Source organism: Schistocerca piceifrons, chromosome 8 (genome assembly GCF_021461385.2).
Source record: "Schistocerca piceifrons isolate TAMUIC-IGC-003096 chromosome 8, iqSchPice1.1, whole genome shotgun sequence".
Classification (NCBI taxonomy): domain Eukaryota; kingdom Metazoa; phylum Arthropoda; class Insecta; order Orthoptera; family Acrididae; genus Schistocerca; species Schistocerca piceifrons.
The window spans coordinates 327,460,645-327,480,499 of NC_060145.1; the positions used below are offsets into that span (position 1 = coordinate 327,460,645).

A 19,855-nucleotide genomic window follows, 5' to 3' on the forward strand; every position below is an offset into this window, starting at 1 on the left:
GTGCCGTCAATGCCAACAAGAGGTGAGCGAGACGTGTAACCAATGGCACCCCATACCATCACGCCGGATGATACGCCAGTATGGCGATGACGAATACACGCTTCCAATGTCCGCTCACCGCGATATCGCCAAACACGGATGCGACCATCATGATGCTGTAAACAGAACCTGGATTCATCCGAAAAAATGACTTTCTGCCATTCGTGCACCCAGGTTCGTCGTTGAGTACACCATGGCAGGCGTTCCTGTCTGTGATGCAGCGTCAAGGGTAACCGCAGCCATGGTCTCCGAGCTGATACTCCAATCTGCTGCAAACGTCGTAGAACTGTTCATGCAGATGGTTGTTGTCTTGCAAACGTCCCCATCTGTTGACTCAGGGATCGAGACGTGGCTGCACGATCCGCTACAGCCATGCGGATAAGACGACTGTCATCTCGACTGCTAGTGATACGAGGCCGTTGGAATCCAGCACGGCGTTCCGCATTACCCTCCTGAACCCTCCGATTCGATATTCTGCTAACAGTCATTGGATATCGACCAACGCGAGCAGTAATGTCGCGATACGATAAACCGCAATCGCGATACACTACATCCGACCTTTATCAAAGTCGGAAATGTGATGGTACGCTTTTCTCCTTACACGAGGAATCACAACAACGTTTCACCAGGCAGCGCCAGTCAACTGCTGTTTGTGTATGAGACATATGTTGGAAACTTTCCTCATGTCAGCAAGTTGTAGGTGTCACCAGCGGCACCAACCTTGTGTGAATGCTCTGAAAAGCTAATCATTTGCATATCACAGCATCTTCTTCCTGTCGATTAAATTTCGCGTCTGTAGCACGTCATCTTCGTGGTGTAGCAATATTAATGGCCAGTAGTGTAAATGACTTTGATGGAAGGTGGAGCAGGCAGTTCTATTGTTAAAAGAATTTTTACTGATTTTAAACATTCGACATGGTGTAATTGCCTTGTTAGAAGAACAGGAATGGAACTATTATTTTGCATTTCCAAACAGCTCTATTCGATGAGTGTCAGCAAAATCACATTGACAACTAACCTCAAAAGTAAAGAAAATGAGTTTATGTTAGTAATGAATGTATATTATCCATCTTGAACTGGTAAAGCTTTACTTACTTGGATATCACACTTATCATCGAACGGAATGAATATTCGAAGCCCTACAAAAGAATGAAGAAAGATTTTAGTAACCAAACCGTAGAGGCTATACGACGGAGTGATGTAAAGTAATACCTACGAACTTTTTATGTTAAAACTCTTAAAGCTTTTTAGATGAAACAAACATGAATAACGTGTAACATGCCCCTGTATAATGTAACTGCGTCTGTGTGTGGCGTGCTGCAATCGAGTTTCGAATTCGAAGATTTCTTTCCACATGGAGCGCCTTCTCCTTCAGAATGAGAATTGCGGAACACACGCGAGTGTTACCACATCCGCAACAATCCGACGCCTCGGGTTCACTGTCATCGATCGTCCCAGATAGAGTCCCGGCTTGGCTCCATCCGATGTTTCCGAAACTTATAGAACACCTTCGACGGATTCACTTTGGTAGTGATGAAACGGTGTAGGCAGGAGTGAGGTTGTGGCATCGTCAACAAAGTCAGACATCCTACAGTGACGATGTCAACAAACCGATCTCACGTTTCGAGAACTGTGCCCCTCACCAGTGTGACTATGTTAAGAAAAAAATGGCTCTGAGCACTATGGGACTTAACATCTGAGGTCATCAGTCCCCTAGAACTCAGAACTACTTAAACCTAACTAACATAATGACACCACACACATCCATGCCCGAGGCAGGATTCGAACCTGCGACCGTAGCAGTCGGGCGGTTCCGGACTGCAGCGCCTAGAACCGCGTGGCCATGTTAAGAAATTAATATGTTAACACAAATAATAAAGGTGTAGATTGCTAATAACGACTGTTTTACTCAAAATGCTTTATTATTTTCACACAAAAAATTCTGAGGCATGCCTCTATATATCTGATTGACGTGCATCTTTCATGTCAATTACCTTGAAAAGAGTACCTTGTGGACTACCGTCGCCTCTTTTTTATTCACTTATAATTTTCATCAGTGTTACCGACATATTAATCTTAATGCTTCTCTGACAGTGTAATTGGTTCTTAAGTGTATCGAAACATTAAGTCCTGCAGAACGATGGATAGCGGGCGACAAAAACTGAATGGTATGTTACATGCGTGCATGAGAATACATTAAGACGTTCTACACACAATGATAGCGACTCAACGGAAGAGCCTTTAAAATTTTTAGGCAGCAGAGCCATCACGTAATTAAAAGCGTTGCTCAAAGTTCCTGATATTCGCTAAACTCGTGTCACGATCCCCACATTGAGACCCATCATCAGATAAACCTATTTTTTATGCGTTTGATATATACATCTACATATGAATATGTTCAGGTAGAGTTTTCACAAATCCAGCAAGTCTCCATTACATCGAAAACAATAAAGGAGAATTTGGAAACAAGGACTAAAATATTCTCTGACTACCTGCCTAGAGTTTTCGATCCAGAATTGACGCAGGAAGCAGTCCGAGATTATTTTGTGTACGAGTGTCTCAAAAAACTTGGTTTCCAAACAGGAAAAAAAATTGAGGAGACTTGATATTTTCTATATAGTTCAGAACCTGGAAGTTTGACATTTAAGCGGTTGTGAATCATTCTTAAAACTGCTTCAGATCTGCAACTAATTATACCGTTAAGTTTCTTTGTTGTGTATCCCAGCCGCAGATCACCCAAGTGTCATTATTACTGGATCAGACTTATTACCAAGTCATCGTCAGATGCTCTGTTTAAATGAAAGAAAAGCGAATAGTAAAATAGAGAGTAAACCACAAATCAAATTAAGTTCAACCCACAACCACATGTACGTCAATACGTTACATAGTAACTCATCAACTGAAGAATCACCGCGAGGCACTCACAATGCTACGACAGGCATGATCAGAAATTCAGGTTCAAAAAATTGGTTCAAATGGCTCTGAGCATTATGGGATTTAACTTGCGAGGTCATCAGTCCCTTAGAACTCAGAACTACTTAAACCTAACTAACATAAGGACATCACACACATCCATGCCCGAGGCAGGATTCGAACCTGCGACCGTAGTGGTCGCGCGGTTCCAGACTGTAGCGCCTAGAACCGCGCAGCCACTCCGGCCGGTAGAAGTTGAGGTATACGGAAGATTTGAAAGGGACGAGCGGAGGGCAATGATACAAGTAAATATCCCAATAAACATAGCTCCCGGAAACCATTCTTTTCCCTAAAACGACTTATTAGGGCCCAGTCCATAAACACGTTATAACAGAATAAAAATGGTTCAAATGGCTCTGAGCACTATGCGACTTAACTTCTGAGGACATCAGTCGCCTGGAACTTAGAACTAATTAAACCTAACTAACCTAAGGACATCACACACATCCATGCCCGAGGCAGGATTCGAACCTGCGACCGTAGCGGTCGCTCGGCTCCAGACTGTAGCGCCTAGAACCGCACGTATAACAGAATACTTGAAGATCCAAACTGTAGATATGTACTTGAGTACAAAAAGTGTTCCACTTGACCATGGTTCATCTGAAGGAAGGTTTCAGCACATCTGCTCATCGATTCCCGTACACTTTCAAACCTCCCAGGAGTTTTCCGAATGCACTGACTGTCATCCACGCTGGCTTCCCGCAGTTTATTGACTATCTACAGGACTGAAATTCCCCAAAGCTTACAAATATCCCTTCACAAAAAACTCCAGCGGAGTGAAGGCGGGGGACCTGGGAGGATATAGTATTGGCGAGTCACAGTCGATACACTAGCTGTCGAAGATTCGTGCTACGTACTGCCGGCAGCACATGAAAGTGTGTCGGTCCAGCAACGCACATGTATCACACACGCATCTGTTCACCATCAGGAAACATAATCTAAAGCGTGATCTTGCAGATTAAAAGTGTTGTAACGTTAGTGTCACTCTACTTGTGCATACAATGTTTCGGGTAAACTTTGTTTCCTGACCCACTTTTGTTGGAACTATTTCCTCGTTTCATTGCCTTTTTTACTATAGTAACGATGTTTATTATGGTTCTAAGGCAGACACTCTGGGATGATAATGGCATTGAAACAGAGGATGACACGCGTAAAGCCGAAATACTAAACACCTTTTTCCAAAGCTGTTTCACAGAGGAAGACCGCACTGCAGTTCCTTCTCTAAATCCTCGCACGAACGAAAAAATGGCTGACTTCGAAATAAGTGTCCAAGGAATAGAAAAGCAACTGAAATCACTCAACAGAGGAAGTCCACTGGATCTGACGGGATACCAATTCGATTCTACATAGAGTACGCGAAAGAACTTGCCCACTTTCTAACAGCCGTGTACCGCAAGTCTCTAGAGGAAGGTTCCAAATGATTGGAAAAGAGCACAAGTAGTCCCAGTTTTCAAGAAGGGTCGTCAAGCAGATGCGCAAAACTATAGGCCTATATCTCTGACATCGATCTGTTGTAGAATTTTAGAACATGTGTTTTACTCGCGCATCATGTCATTTCTGGAAACCCAGAATCTACTCTGTAGGAATCAACATGGATTCCGGAAACAGCGATCGTGTAAGACCCAACTCGCTTTATTTGTTCATGAGACTCAGAAAATATTAGATACAGGCTCCCAGGTAGATGCCATTTTCCTTGACTTCCGGAAGGCGTTGGATACAGTTCCGCACTGTCGCCTGATAAACAAAGTAAGAGCCACGGAATATCAGACCAGCTGTGTGGCTGGATTGAGGAGTTTTTAGCAAACAGCTCACAGCATGTTGTTCTCAATAGGGAGACGTCTACAGACGTTAAAGTAACCTCTGGCGTACCACAGGGGAGTTTTATGGGACCATTACTTTTCACAATATATATAAATGATCTAGTAGATAGTGTCGGAAGTTCCATGCGGCATTTCGCATTAGAAAATTGTAGCGAAATGCAGGAAGATCTGCAGCGGATAGGCACTTGGTGCAGGGAGTGGCAACTGTCCCTTAACATAGACAAATGTTATGTATTGCGAATACATATAAAGAAGGATCATTTACTGTATGACTTTATGATAGCGCAGTTACTTCTGTAAAATATCTGGGAATATGCGTACGGAACGATTTGAAGTGGAATTATCATATAAAATTAATTGTTGGTAAGGCGGGTTCAAAATGGCTCTGAGCACTATGGGACTTAACATCAGTGGTCATCAGTCCCCTAGAACTTAGAACTACTTAAACCTAACTAACCTAAGGACATCACACACATCCATGCCCAAGGCAGGATTCGAACCTGCGACCGTAGCAGTCGCGCGGCTCCGGACTGAGCGCCTAGAACCGCTAGACCACCGCGGCGGGCGGTAAGGCGGGTGCCAGGTTGAGATTCATTGGGAGAGTCCTTAGAAAATGTAGTCCATCAACAAAGGAGGTGGCTTACAAAACACTCGTTCGGCCTATACTTGAGTATTGCTCATCAGTGTGGGATCCGTACCAGGTCGGGTTGACAGAGGAGATAGAGAAGATCCAAAGAAGAGCGGTGCGTTTCGTCACAGGGTTATTTGGCAAGAGTGATAGCGTTACGGAGATGTTTAGCAAACTCAAGTGGCAGACTCTGCAAGAGAGACGCTCTACATCGCGGTGTAGCTTGCTGTCCAGGTTTCGAGAGGGTGCGTTTCTGGATGAGGTATCGAATATATTGCTTCCCCCTTCTTATATCTCCCGAGGAAATCACGAATGTAAAATTAGAGAGATTCGAGCGCGCACGGAGGCTTTCCGGCAATCGTCTTCCCGCGAACCATACGCGAGTGGAAAAGGAAAGGGAGGTAATGACAGTGGCACGTAAAGTGCCCTCCGCCACACATCGTTGGGTGGCTTGCTGAGTATAAATGTAGATGTAGATGTAAACCTTGTTTAGGTTGAGAAGATTATATCTTAACTAGTTTTGCACCCTGAAACACAATGTCGCCCTTCTTATCGACTGTTATATTCGTGAAACGCGATATCGACAGAGAACATTTTGATCACGAAGAAAGAGAACGAAAAAGCCTGTGCGCATCCTACATGGGCTGCTACGAAACTGAGAAATCAGCACATGTTCGTTCCTTTGGCTCCTCCCATCGGGTAAGTTACCAGGACCAACACGCGGGTAATTAACGGCCAGAGCGGGCGATGGTGGGGGGATTGTGGCCGTGCGTCTGCTTCAGCTGCTGCGTATAAAAGGCCTCGCCGCTTGCCGATCCTCACACGCAGTCGACCGACCGCAGAATCCCACACTCACGTCGCTGTAGTCCGCAGGCACGTCGTTCATCAAAATGCTGAAGCTGGTGAGTAGCAGATTTTCGCGGCTCACACATTTTCTTCTAACAGAAAGATGCCTTCAGCAACTATATTGCTGTAGGAATGCTCCGCAAAACACCTGGCAGAGGTATCCGCTCGTTACAATGTATCAAAGTACTTACGTCACCCCTTATTCTTTACACTAACGTCCGTAGATAGGCTGACTGCGTCTAGACGCACATACATGTTAATTGATTAGATCAAGGAGAGCTTCTGTAAAGTTTGGAAGGTAGGAGACGAGGTACTGGCAGAAGTAAAGCTGTGAGGACGGGGCGTGAGTCGTGCTTGGGTAGCTCAGTTGGCAGAGCACTTGCCCGCGAAAGGCAAAGGTCCCGAGTTCCAGTCTCGGTCCGGCACACAGTTTTAATCTGCCAGGAAGTTTCATATCAGCGCACACTCCGCTGCAGAGTGAAAATCTCATTCTGGAAACATCCCCCAGGCTGTGGCTAATCCATGTCTCACCGATATCCTTTCTTTCAGGAGTGCTAGTTCTGCAAGTTTCGCAGGAGAGCTTCTGTAAAGTTTGGAAGGTAGGAGACGACGTACTGGCAGAAGTAAAGCTGTGAGGACGGGGCGTGAGTCGTGCTTGGGTAGCTCAGTTGGTAGAGCACTTGCCCGCGGAAGGCAAAGGTCCCGAATTCCAGTCTCGGTCCGGCACACAGTTTTAATCTGCCAGGAAGTTTCACATCAGCGCACACTCCGCTGCAGAGTGAAAATCTCATTCTGGAAACATCCCCCAGGCTGTGGCTAAGCCATGTCTCACCAATACCCTTTCTTTCAGTTCTGCAAGGTTCGCAGGAGAGCTTCTGTAAAGTTTGGAAGGTAGGAGACGAGGTACTGGCAGAAGTAAAGCTGTGAGGACGGGGCGTGAGTCGTGCTTGGGTAGGTTAGTTGACAGAGCACTTGCCCGCGAAAGGCAAAGGTCCCGAGTTCCAGTCTCGGTCCGGCACACAGTTTTAATCTACCAGGAAGTTTCATATCAGCGAAAACTCCGCTGCAGAGTGAAAATCTCATTCTGGATCTCATTCTGATTAGATCAACTTGTACGTGAAGTATCGGACTACCCTTATGAATGGATTATAAAGTTCCTGCCAAACAAAAGACAGCATTCCATTCTTAACGTAGAGAAATTTTCAAACGTAAAGGTAACTTTGAGTGCACTCAGAGGATTTGTTATAGGATCATTACAGTTCACAATATGTGTGAACGTTCTAGTAGATAGCACTGAAACCACCAAGAGAATGTTTGCGGATGATATTGATGATGTTTGGTTTGTGGGGCGCTCAGCTGCAGTGTCACCAGCGCCGTTACAAAGTCCCAATTTTCACACCATTTTATTTACACAGCGCAGTCTCGCCACTGTCACGAATGATGATGATGAATTAATGAAGACTATACAAACACCCAGTCCACGGGCAGAGAAAATCCCCGACCCGGCTAGGAATCGAACCCGGGACTCCTTGATCCAGAGGCAGCAACGCTAGCCACTAGAGCGTGAGCTACGGACACGCGGATGGTGTTGTTGCATTTAGAGTAATACAGGAAGATCACGAGGAATCGGCGCCAGGTTTTGGCACTTACTAAATGTAACGCACTGTGCATAAAAAGTGGGAAGAACCATTATTTTGTGATTATACTAGTGCACAACAGTTACTGGAAGCGGTCACGTCCGTTGTTCTTGGAGTATGAGTATAGAGTGGTTCAAAATAGAAGGTAAAATGCTCAGGATGTTATGTCTACTCACTAAGGAAGTAGCTTACAAAAATCACATTCCACCAGTATTTGAATATTACTCGCTAGACTCGAACCCATACCAGAATCGATTGATAGAGGAAATAAAGAAGATTCGAATAATAGAAGCGTGTTTCGTCCACGTTCGTTTAGAAAGTGCGAAGTCGTTGCGGAGAAGCTCACTCAACTATAGTGGCTGACGACACAAGAGAGGCGTTACACTCCACGTTTAGCAGTACTCTACATCTACATATACATCTACATCTACATGGTTACTCTGCAATTCGCACTTAAGTGCCTGTCAGAGGGTTCATCGAACCATTTTCATATTACTTCTCCACCATTCAAATCTCGAATGGCGCGTGGGAAAAAGGAAAACCTAAATCTTTCCGTTCGAGCTCTGATTTCTCTTATTTTATTATGATGATCATTTCTCCCTACGTAGTTGGGTGTCAACAAAATATTTTCGCATTCAGAAGAGAAAGTTGGTGATTGAAATTTCATAAATAGATCTCGCCTCAAAGAAAACCGCCTTTTTTTTCCAATGACTGCCACCCCAACTCGCGTATCATATCAGTGACACTCTCACCCCTATTGCGCAACAACACGAAACGAGCTGCCCTTCTTTGCACTTTTTCGATGTCCTCCGTCAATCCTACCCGGTAACGACCCCATTCCGCACAGCAGTATTCCAGCAGAGAACGGACAAGTGTAATGTTGGCTGTCTCTTTAGTTGGTTTGTCGCATCTTCTAAGTGTTCTGCCAACAAAGCGTAGTCTCTGTTTCGCCTTCCCCACAATATTATCTATGTGGTCTTTGCAATTTAAGTTGCTCGTAATTGTAATTCCTAGGTATTTAGTCGAATTGACAGCTTTTAGATTTGTTCGATTTATCGTATACCCAAAATTTATCGGGTTTCTTTTAATACCCATGTGGGTGACCTCGCACTTTTCTTTGTTTAGTGCCAATTGCCACTTTTCGCAACATAGAGAAATTTTCTCTAGAACATTTTGTAATTGGAACTGATCGTCTGATGATTTTACTAGACGGTAAAGTACAGCGTCATCTGCAAACAATCTAAGGGGGCTGCTCGGATTATCACCTGGATCCTTTATGCATATCAGGAACAGCAAGAGGGCCTATGACACCACCTTGTGGGACGCCAGATATCACTTCTGTTCTACTCGATGATTTACCGTCTATTACTACGAACTGTGACCTCTCTGAGAGGAAATCACGAATCTAGTCACACAACTGAGACGATACTCCATATGCACGCCATTTTATTAAAAGTCGCTTGTGAGGAACGGTATCAAAAGCCTTGTGGAAACCTAGGAATATGGAATCGATCTGAGATCCCTTGTCAACAGCACTCAGTACTTCATGGGTATACAGAGATAGCTGTGTATTTTCTGAATCCGTGTTGGTTATATATCAATAAGTCATTTTTTCAAGGTGATTCATGATGTTCTAATACAGTGTAAGCTCCAAAATCCTACTGCAAATGAAGGTCAGTGATATGCGTCTGTAATTCAGTGGGTTACTCCAATTTCCTTTCTTGAATATTGGTATGACCTGTGCTACTTTCCAGTCTTTAGCTACAGACTTTTCGTCAAGGGAGCGGTTGTAAAATTCCGAGACTATACGCTCTCAGAAGAGCCAACTAACATATTGCTTCCTGCTACATATTCAGGGTGACTGTAATTAAACTTTCGTTACTCGAGCCAGCGGAGACGAAAAACTATTTACCGTATGAGTAACCAACTTTATAGGAATGATGTTCAGACTGTCCGCTGTAGAACTAACTTTGGAAGCAGTGTTAGTCTAATGACTAGTGCTTAGGCGCCAGTTCCGGTACGACGACGTAGAAATGGTTCAAATGGCTCTGAGCACTATGGGACTCAACTGCTGTGGTCATCAGTCCCCTAGAACTTAGAACTACTTAAACCTAACTAACCTAAGGACATCACACACATCCATACCCGAGGCAGGATTCGAAACTGCGACCGCAGCAGTCGCACGGTTCCGAACTGCGCGCCTAGAACCGCGAGACCACCGCGGCCGGCGACGACGACGTAGAGTTGGAACACAAGCATCTGTGCGCATTAAAGCTGCTGACAGTCAAAATGGGTTTGGACAAGCCGATCAGAGCTTCATCAAAACAACGGCAATAGCATTGCTTCTCATTCTGAATATCGACACATTAACGAAATACGGCGAGGTCCTCTTTCCGTAACGGCACTGAAGTACACTATGTGATCAAAAGTATCCGGACACCCCCAAAAACATACTTTTTCGTATTAGTTGCATTGTGCTAGCACTTATTGCCAGGTACTCCATATCAGCGACATCAGTAGTCATTAGATATCGTGAGAGAGCAGAATGGGGCGCTCCGCGGAACTCACGGACTTCGAACGTGGCCAGGTGATTGGGTGTCACTTGTGTCATACATCTGTACGCGAGATTTCCGCACTCCTAAATGTCTCTAGGTCCACTGTTTCCCATGTGATAATGAAGTGGAAACGTGAAGGGATACGTGCAGCAGAGAAGCGTGCAGGCCGACCTCGTCTGTTGACTGACAGAGACCGCCGACAGTTGAAGAGAGTCGTAATGTGTAATAGGCAGAGATCTATCCAGACCATCACACAGGAATTTCAAACTGCATCAGGATCCATTGCAAGTACTAAAACAGTTAGGCAGGAGGTGAGAAAACTTGGATTTCATGATCGAGCAGCTGCTCATAAGCCACACATCAAGCCAGTAAATACCAAACGACGCCTCGCTTGGTGTAAGGAGCGTAAACATTGGCTTATTGAACAGTGGAAAAACGTTGTGTGTAGTGACGAATCACGGTACACAATGTGGCGTTCCGATGACAGGGTGTGGATATGACGAGCGCCTGGTGAACGTCATGTGCCAGGGTGTGTTGTTTTTGTAGTTTTTAGGCGGTTTTCCACATCCCACTAGATGAATACTGGGCTGGTCCCCACGTCACGCCTCATTTACACGACTCGCAGACATTTGAAAATGTTTGAATTCTTACATGGCTTACACTAGATTGAGACAGCTGGGGTACACTTATTCCGTCCTAGGGGATTCGGGGTGGCGACAGCAAGGATATCCTCTGCAACTAACACTGCCAAATCACTAGTAACACGACTGACCACGCGTTGAAAGCGGGACAAAGGAGCCAAGAAATAAATAAAGAATTCATAACTGTTCCACTATCTTCTAAGGACTGTGAAAATCTTATTCCATCTTACAGTGTCGAAAGTGTTCTCTAAATCAACAGCTTTCTTCAGACTCCATTTCATTATAACACGGAATCTGAGAATTGCTTCTCTCGTTCCTGTTTCTTTGCCGACTACCTCTTGTACGTTGCTCTTTGTCTTCGATGAATACGTCTCCTAGATGTAGCATCTTATTCACCATTTGTTTCTCGAGAAGCGTCGTATATTGCTTTGGAATTTTCCATATCAGTGTGGAACGGCCTGTATTCAGAATATTCACTGTGATACATGCCACCTGCCAAACGGTATAAAACAAACCCTGCCTTTTCTAAGAGCCCTCTCCGCCGGTTTCGACGTCTACGTTAACTAACTTTATGAAATAATGACCAGTGGGCCCAGAGGCGTTAATTCTTTCGTTTACTTACTGTTCACAGCCATAAATGTTTCCTACTCCTAGAGGTTCCCTACTCCTGCAGGCCCAAAAATGGTCTTTTCAATTGGCTTGATGTAGGGAATTGCTACAACGTAGGACAGGTCTGAAATTTAAATATTATTTTGCTACACCAGATCTTCTCTGTGGCCACAAAAAGTTTTCCCTATCTACAGAGTCCCCCATTCGGATCTCCGTGCGGGGACTACTCAAAAGGACGTCGTTATCAGGAGAAAGAAAACTGGCGTTCTACGGATCGGAGCGTGGAATGTCAGATCCCTTAATCGGGCAGGAAGGTTAGAAAATTTAAAAAGGGAAATGGATAGGTTAAAGTTAGATATAGTAGACATTACTGAAGTTCGGTGGCAGGAGGAACAAGACTTCTGGTCAGGTGAATACAGGGTTATAAATACAAATTCAAATAGGGGTAATGCAGGAGTATATTTAATAATGAATAAAAAATAGGAGTACGGGTAAGCTACTACAAACAGCATAGTGAACGCATTATTGTGGCCAAGATAGACACGGAGCCCACGGCTACTACAGTAGTACAAGTTTATATGCCAACTAGCACTGCAGATGGCGAAGAAATTGATGAAATGTATGATGAGATAAAAGAAATTATTCAGGTATTCAATGGAGATAAAAACTTAATAGTCATGGGTGAATGGAATTCGACAGTAGGAAAAGGGAGAGAAGGAAACATAGTAGGTGAATATGGATTGGGGGGAAGAAATGAAAGAGGAAGCCGCCTGGTGGAATTTTGCACAGAACATAACTTAATCATAGCTAACACTTGGTTCAAGAATCATAAAAGAAGGTGGTATACATGGAAGAAACCTGGACATACTAAAAGGTATCAGATAGATTGTATAATGGTAAGACAGAGATTTAGGAACCAGGTTTTAAATTGTAAGACATTTCCAGGGGCAGATGTGGACTCTGACCACAATCTATTGCTTATGAGCTATAGATTAAAACTGAAGAAACTACAAACAGGTGCTAATTTAAGGAGATGGGACCTGGATAAACTGACTAAACCAGAGGTTGTACAGAGTTTCAGGGAGAACATAAGGGAACAATTGACAGGAATGGGGGAAAGAAATACAGTAGAAGAAGAATGGGTAGCTCTGAGGGATGAAGTAGTGAAGGCAGCAGACGATCAAGTAGGTAAAAAGACGAGGGCTAGTAGAAATCCTTGAGTAACAGAAGAAATATTGAATTTAATTGATGAAAGGAGAAAATATAAAAAGACAGTAAAAGAAGCAGGCAAAAAGGAATACAAACGTCTCAAAAATGATATCGACAGTAAGTGCAAAATGGCTAAGCAGGTATGGCTAGAAGACAAATGTAAGGATGTAGAGGCTTATCTCACTAGGGGTAAGATATGTTCTGCCTACAGGAAAATTAAAGAGGCCTCTGGAGAGAAGAGAACCACTTGTATGACTATCAAGAGCTCAGATGGAAACCTAGTTCTAAGCAAAGAAGGGAAGGCAGAAAGGTGGAAGGAGTATATAGAGGGTTTATACAAGGGCGATGTACTTGAGGACAATATTATGGAAATGGAAGACGATGTAGATGAAGGCGAAATGGGAGATACGATACTGCTTGAAGAGTTTGACAGGGCACTGGAAGACCTGAGTCGAAACAAGGCCCCGGGAGTAGACAACATTCCATTAGAACTACTGACGGCCTTGGGAGAGCCAGTCATGACAAAACTCTACCATCTGGTGAGCAAGATGTATGAGACAGGCGAAATACCCTCAGACTTCAAGAACAATATAATAATTCCAATCCCAAACAAAGCAGGTGTTGACAGATGTGAAAATTACCGAACTATCAGTTTAATAAGTCACAGCTGCAAAATACTAATGCGAATTCTTTACAGGCGAATGGAAAAACTGGTAGAAGTGGAACTCGGGGAAGATCAGTTTGGATTCCGTAGCAATACTGGAACACGGGAGGCAATACTAACCTTACGACTTATCTTAGAAGAAAGATTAAGGAAAGGCAAACCCACGTTTCTAGCACTTGTAGACTTAGAGAAAGCTTTTGACACTGTTGACTGGAATACTCTCTTCCAAATTCTAAAGGTGACAGGGGTGAAATACAGGGAGCGAAAGGCGATTTACAATTTGTACAGAAACCAGATGGCAGTTATAAGAGTCGAGCGGCATGAAAGGGAGTGAGACAGGATTGTAGCCTCTCCCCGGTGTTATTCAATCTGTATATTGAGCAAGCAGTAAAGGAAACAAAAGAAAAATTCGGAGTAGGTATTAAAATTCATGGAGAAGAAAGAAAAACTTTGAGGTTCGCCGATGACATTGTAATTCTGTCAGAGACAGCAAAGGACTTGGAGGAACAGTTGAACAGAATGGACAGTGTCTTGAAAGGAGGATTTAAGACGAACATCAACAAAAGCAAAACGAGGATAATGGAATGTAGTAAAATTAAATCGTGTGATGCTGAGTGAATTAGATTAGGAAATGAGACGCTTAAAGTAGTAAAGAAGTTTTGCTGTTTAGGGAGTAAAATAACTGATGAAGGTCGAAGTAGAGAGGATATAAAATGTAGACTGGCAATGGGAAGGAAAGCGTTTCTGAAGAAGAGAAATCTGTTACCATCGAGTATAGATATAAGTATCAGGAAGTCGTTTCTGAAAGTATTTGTATGGAGTGTAGCCATGTATGGAAGTGAAACATGGACGATAAATAGTTTGGACAAGAAGAGAATAGAAGCTTTCGAAATGTGGTGCTACAGAAGAATGCTGAAGATTAGATGGGTAGATCACATAACTAATGACGAGGTTTTGAATAGAATTGAAGAGAAGAGAAATTCGTGGCACAACTTGACTAGAAGAAGGGACAGGTTGGTAGGACATGTTTTGAGGCATCAAGGGATCACAAATTTAGCATTGGAAGGCAGTGTAGAGGGTAAAAATCGTAGAGGGAGACCAAGAGACGAATACACTATGCAGATTCAGAAGGATGTAGGTTGCAGTAGGTACTGGGAGATGAAGAAGCTTGCACATGATAGAGTAGCATGGAGAGCTGCATCAAACCAGTCTCAGGATTGAAGACCACAACAACAACATATCTACAGAGAAGTATTTGTCTGCGCTTTGTGGTCGATTGTGATAAGAAATCCCTCCTCATATCCACACTAGTGACAATGTTCATGCCGGATGCTGGCGACTATTAATTTTCTTCTGATAACTCACTTGCTTCTGTATCCGTCTGTTACAGTAGTTTCATGTTGCATAATCTATGAAGCAGCAGGTGACCCTTGCAGTTTATGTTACAGGTGCTAGTGATTTTTGCTGTGTCGGGCGCCGCCTTGGCCGCCTCTGTCGATGACAGCAGCGTCCAGAGGTCAAAGAAAGCGGTCGACCCTCTGGTCACAGGTAAGAACTTCCCCAAAATCGACTTATGTGTGTGTGTTACTTCTTCAGAAGCGCTTTTTTCCGGCCTCAAACATTTGCGTGCCGTAAGATCTTGCTATTTTATTTTAAACCTCGTCATTGCTACAATGTAACATTTTGACTGAGCGGTGTTTTTGTATTGCACCATTATTAGCATATGAAGTCGCAGTACCTAAACATAGATTATCTACTTAACTCTAATTTTCAGTTGTATTTTCTGATATGTGTGTCACCAGTCTTCTGACAAATTTGGTGCTGCGCGCCATGATTTCATGTACTGCTCCAATACTACGTATAATAAGGCGAAAGTCCCCATCAATGTACGAGTACAAAATAAATGCCCAGTCTTTGGAAGCGGTAACATCCGTCAAGTATCTGGGTGTGACTATTGGAAATGATCTCAGATGGAATGATCAGATTACAAAAGTAACGGGCAAGACGAACTGCGGTTTATTGGTAGAATCCTGAAGCGATGCTGTCCTTCGACGAAGGAAATCTTACAATACGTTAGTTCGTCCAGTCTTAGAGTATTGTTCATCTGTATGGGACCCTTACCAGTTGGATCTGGTTCAAGAGATTGAGAAGGTCCAAATAAGAGCGGCAAGATTCGTGACTGGTACATTTAGCCATCACGAGGACGCTAAAAATCTCATTGAAAGTTTGAAATGGGACACACTTGCAGATAGACGACGCGCTAAACGGAAGGGACTGCTCACTAAATTCCGAAATCCGATCTTCGCCGAGGAATAGAGCATATATTATTACCACCAACTTTCAAATCGCGCAATGATCCCCATTCAAAGAGAAGTTAGAGCTCGTACTGAGGCGTTCAGACAGTCGTATTTCCCTCGCGCGATCCGCGAGTGGAACAGAGAGGGGGAAATATGACTTTGGCGCGAATTATGCCCTCCGCCACACACCGCTTGGTGGCTACCGGAGTATATATGTAGATATGTAGAATCCCTCCATCTCAGAGCGAAAGAAACACTTAGTGTTCTCAATTATTGTCCACCTCCATTGCTGAATGGTCAGTACGTCTAACAGCCAAGCAGTGTACCCTGTTTCGATTTCCGGCCGGATTGGAGATTTTCTCCGCTCAGGGACTGGGTGTTCTGTTGCCCTCATCATCATTTCATCATCACAGACACGCAAGTCGCCCAGTGTGGCGTCAGATGAAGAGACTTGCAACTCGGTGACTGAATTTCCCCAGATGGGGACTCCTAGCCATCAGTTCCGTACGATCATTTCATTTCATTTCTCAGTCATTAGATCTCTATACTTATATCTGTGTATCCCCCAAAACTTTACCTTCTTTTAATACCACGGGAGGTACCCCCTGAGGCCGTCGCACATTGTTGGTGCCATCCCTTACCGATTCTGTGAAGAGTCTCCTCATTTCGTATCATATCAGTCCATCAAATTCAGTATCCTTTTCTCCAGGGCCGGTTTAAGGTATAAACGGCACAAGAGGCCTCTTTGGACATCTATTACGATCTGCTGCTAAATTTCGTACATAGGATGTATCATAACTAGTAGCGAAAACTGACATGCGTGGATGTATACTTGTCCCTGAGCAAGACAAGATTCTTGCTGTAAAGATGTATCAATGATTCAGATTATATTTCTAACCTGAATACTCTTTTCCCTTTACACGTCCAAACCTATTCATTTCCTCAACACAGACTAGACATACCACAATTGTTAGAACTATAATAAATTGTCTGTTTGTTTGCGGCTTTAGATAACGTTGAATAGCATTATTTCTCAAACACAACTGCCATAAAACGATCTAGATTCCAACTAACGCAAAACAAAAGGACTAGACATAACTAGATATTTAAGTGAAAGAGGAAAACTGTCATTGGCTTCTCGCGAATAGAATACTTAATAATATCAAACTCAAGGGAGAAAAGCTAAACCTTTATTCTTATTTAATGTTAATATGTGGGAAGATGAAGTGACTTCATTAGCATTTCGTGAGCCTCCTGTAATTGAGAGTAATAAAATACTTTCTTCCTCATGTTCAGCAGCGAGTCGAAAATTTGTAGACCGACTATATTTCAAAATGGGCTGACCGAGGAAATGCATCTGTAGTAGAATATAACGTCTTGGCAGAGAAATGGAATATTTTATACTGTTTTTAGTGTTAATACATAATGGGTGACGAAGTGAGAGATTATGAAAGTAAGATACTGTTAAACATACAAACAGGTCAATTTTTTGGCTTAACGATTCAAATAGGTTTATGTTACACAGCTCAACACATAGTTATTATTTTGGAGTATCTTTTATACCAATAAAAGAATAATGAAGCATATTGACGACTGTATAGGAAATTATTTCAGGGAAGCAGCATACATCAGCTGTCGGTACAGCGTCAGGTCAGGGACCACTTTTGGAAACAACAGCTAATACGACTGTCCTTAGCTTCTTTCTGTTTTCTTGCTTAATCTGATCACAGTTATTGTATTAGATAATGAATGTTTTTTGGGTTATTATGTCAGGGCACCGGCTGCAGACAGAATCGTCGTTGTAATTATAGTATCGGTGCTAGCAGAGCAATAAAAATTGGAGGAATCTAATGCAGAGATAATTTGCCATCATCCTATAATATTTTGTGAAATTGTGACCTGTACAATGCAATTTTTTATGATGAATATTGCACAGTGAGTTTCAAAGGGGCAGCCTTATAAAGTAGATGGTAGAAACAAAGGCAATTAAACAAATATATATATATATATATATATATATATATATATATATATACAGTATAATGTCTACACTTAGAATAAACCGTCACGCTTACAACACCAGCGAAAAATTTACGATTTCTATTATCTACATTTCACTTATATTTTCTTCAGAAACGGAATAAATTTAAGTGTCGAACTTGAGAATTTCTGAAGATTAGATTTAGATTTTTGTTATTTAAGTGAAAGACTTGTAAAGAAAGAATATTTACACCAGTTGTAGAGCAACATAGGAGTTTTCTGATACATTGCTGACAGATCATACGGAGTAAAATACGTATCTCATTAAGTGGTATACTTATCCATTCACTTCATTCGTATTTACTCTGGTAGTAACGAAACCTTCTATTTCAGGGGCGGCCTACAACCCGTATTACGCTGCCATTGCGGACCGCTACGCCACCCCCGGCCTGGGCTACACAGGGGCCTACCCCTATTCAGCAGCCTACAACACCCTGGCTGACGGCTACCCCTACCGTGCGGCATCTTACCCTTACACAGCTAAAACGTATCCCTACACTGCTGGAACTTACCCCTACACAGCTGGGACATACGCCTACACAGCTGGGACCTACCCCTACACTGCAGGGCTAAGAGGTTACCCGTACACTGCTGGAGATTACCCATATACTGCTGCAGCTGGAGTTCTCCCCTACGCTGGATAAGGAAGCCTTTTTGAACAACGTTCTGCATATTCAATCAATGCTCTGTACAACTATTACCAATATCCTTTAGTGTAGCATTTCATACTTGAGTAGTCAAATAAAAATAACTGTGGAGAAATTTTTTATGATATCTTCTTCATATTCCCATATCCCATTATATTCCTGATCCACACCACACACATTGTTTCTTCTGTCTGTTTTTGCACTGTGTATTCCACACAAATATTGATGCCTTTATCTGAAAATTCGGCTACAATGGAAAATGTGGTACTACAGAGGAAAAATTTTTCAGGCACTGTAATAATGTATAAAACAGAACTGAGCTGGAACTAAAAAAAACTGCAGATAACAGTACCAAAAAAGAAGCACTCTAATAAAAATAATGAGGAGATGTACAAGAGTGACCAATATTCGAAATTTTTAAAGAGTGGCTTAGTATAGGTTAAAGAACAATAAAATACTGCAGGCAAGAAAATTAAAAATAGCTCTGACTACAGACATCAGACACTGATACAGGAAAAAGTTTTCGAGAATTACAGAAGAAAGCAGATTGGGTTAAACGTCCAGTCGACATGGAGGTCATTAAAGAAGGAGCAGAAGCACGGATTGTGCCAAGGATGTGGAAGAAAAAGTGCCCTTTCGAAGGAACCATCCCGGCATTTGCCTGCTGCGATGTAGGGAAATCACAGGAAAGATAAATTTGCCTGGCCGGACGTGGGTCTGAACCGCCGTCTTTCCGAATGTGAGTCCAGTGTGCTAACAACTGCGCCACCTCGTCGTCTGTTACAGTTAAGAGGGTGATAAAAATAAGTACATACAGACAAATACCTATGCAAAATGTATGACGAATCCAATGTAATATATATTAACAAAAACATGACAACTTTGCAGAGTTGGTGGAAATGATACTGGAACTGCTTGAATGGAAGTTGTGAAACCATCTTTGCTGGTCAATAAAGGAATGATATGGAATAATAAAGTCAAATAAAAAAATGACCCACTGTATTATTCGTGTCCAGAGTAAATTCTGGTCAAGTAAACACAGCTATCACGCTATCACAACAATAACAAGTCGTATAAGTTCTATACCTTTTAGACACATATAAGGCGAGAGCACAATTATTGGTGCATATGTCGAACAAAGGATTTGATGTTACTCGTTGTGGAAAACTAATGTATAACAACTGAAAGTAAGCACGAACTGTGTGAACTTGGCTGACATTAACTGCGAAACAGGTTAACTCATAAACGGA

At 42.8% G+C, this 19,855-nt stretch overlaps 1 protein-coding gene across 1 annotated transcript; it reads left to right on the forward strand.

Moving 5' to 3' along the window:
• The first annotated feature begins 6,277 nt into the window (after positions 1-6,277).
• LOC124711929 lies at positions 6,278-18,720 on the forward strand. Its single transcript, XM_047242187.1, has 3 exons — positions 6,278-6,362; positions 15,070-15,169; positions 18,292-18,720. The coding sequence occupies exons 1-3, from the start codon at positions 6,351-6,353 to the stop codon at positions 18,600-18,602; spliced, it is 423 nt and encodes a 140-aa protein (XP_047098143.1). The 5' UTR covers positions 6,278-6,350; the 3' UTR covers positions 18,603-18,720.
• Positions 18,721-19,855: the final 1,135 nt, after the last annotated feature.

What these genes read in the sequence shown, in the direction of transcription:
- LOC124711929 (XM_047242187.1), top strand. An exon ending in GGTCGACCCTCTGGTCACAG is followed by an intron (nt 15,170 to 18,291) that starts GTAAGAACTTCC and finishes CTTCTATTTCAG; the next exon opens with GGGCGGCCTACAACCCGTAT.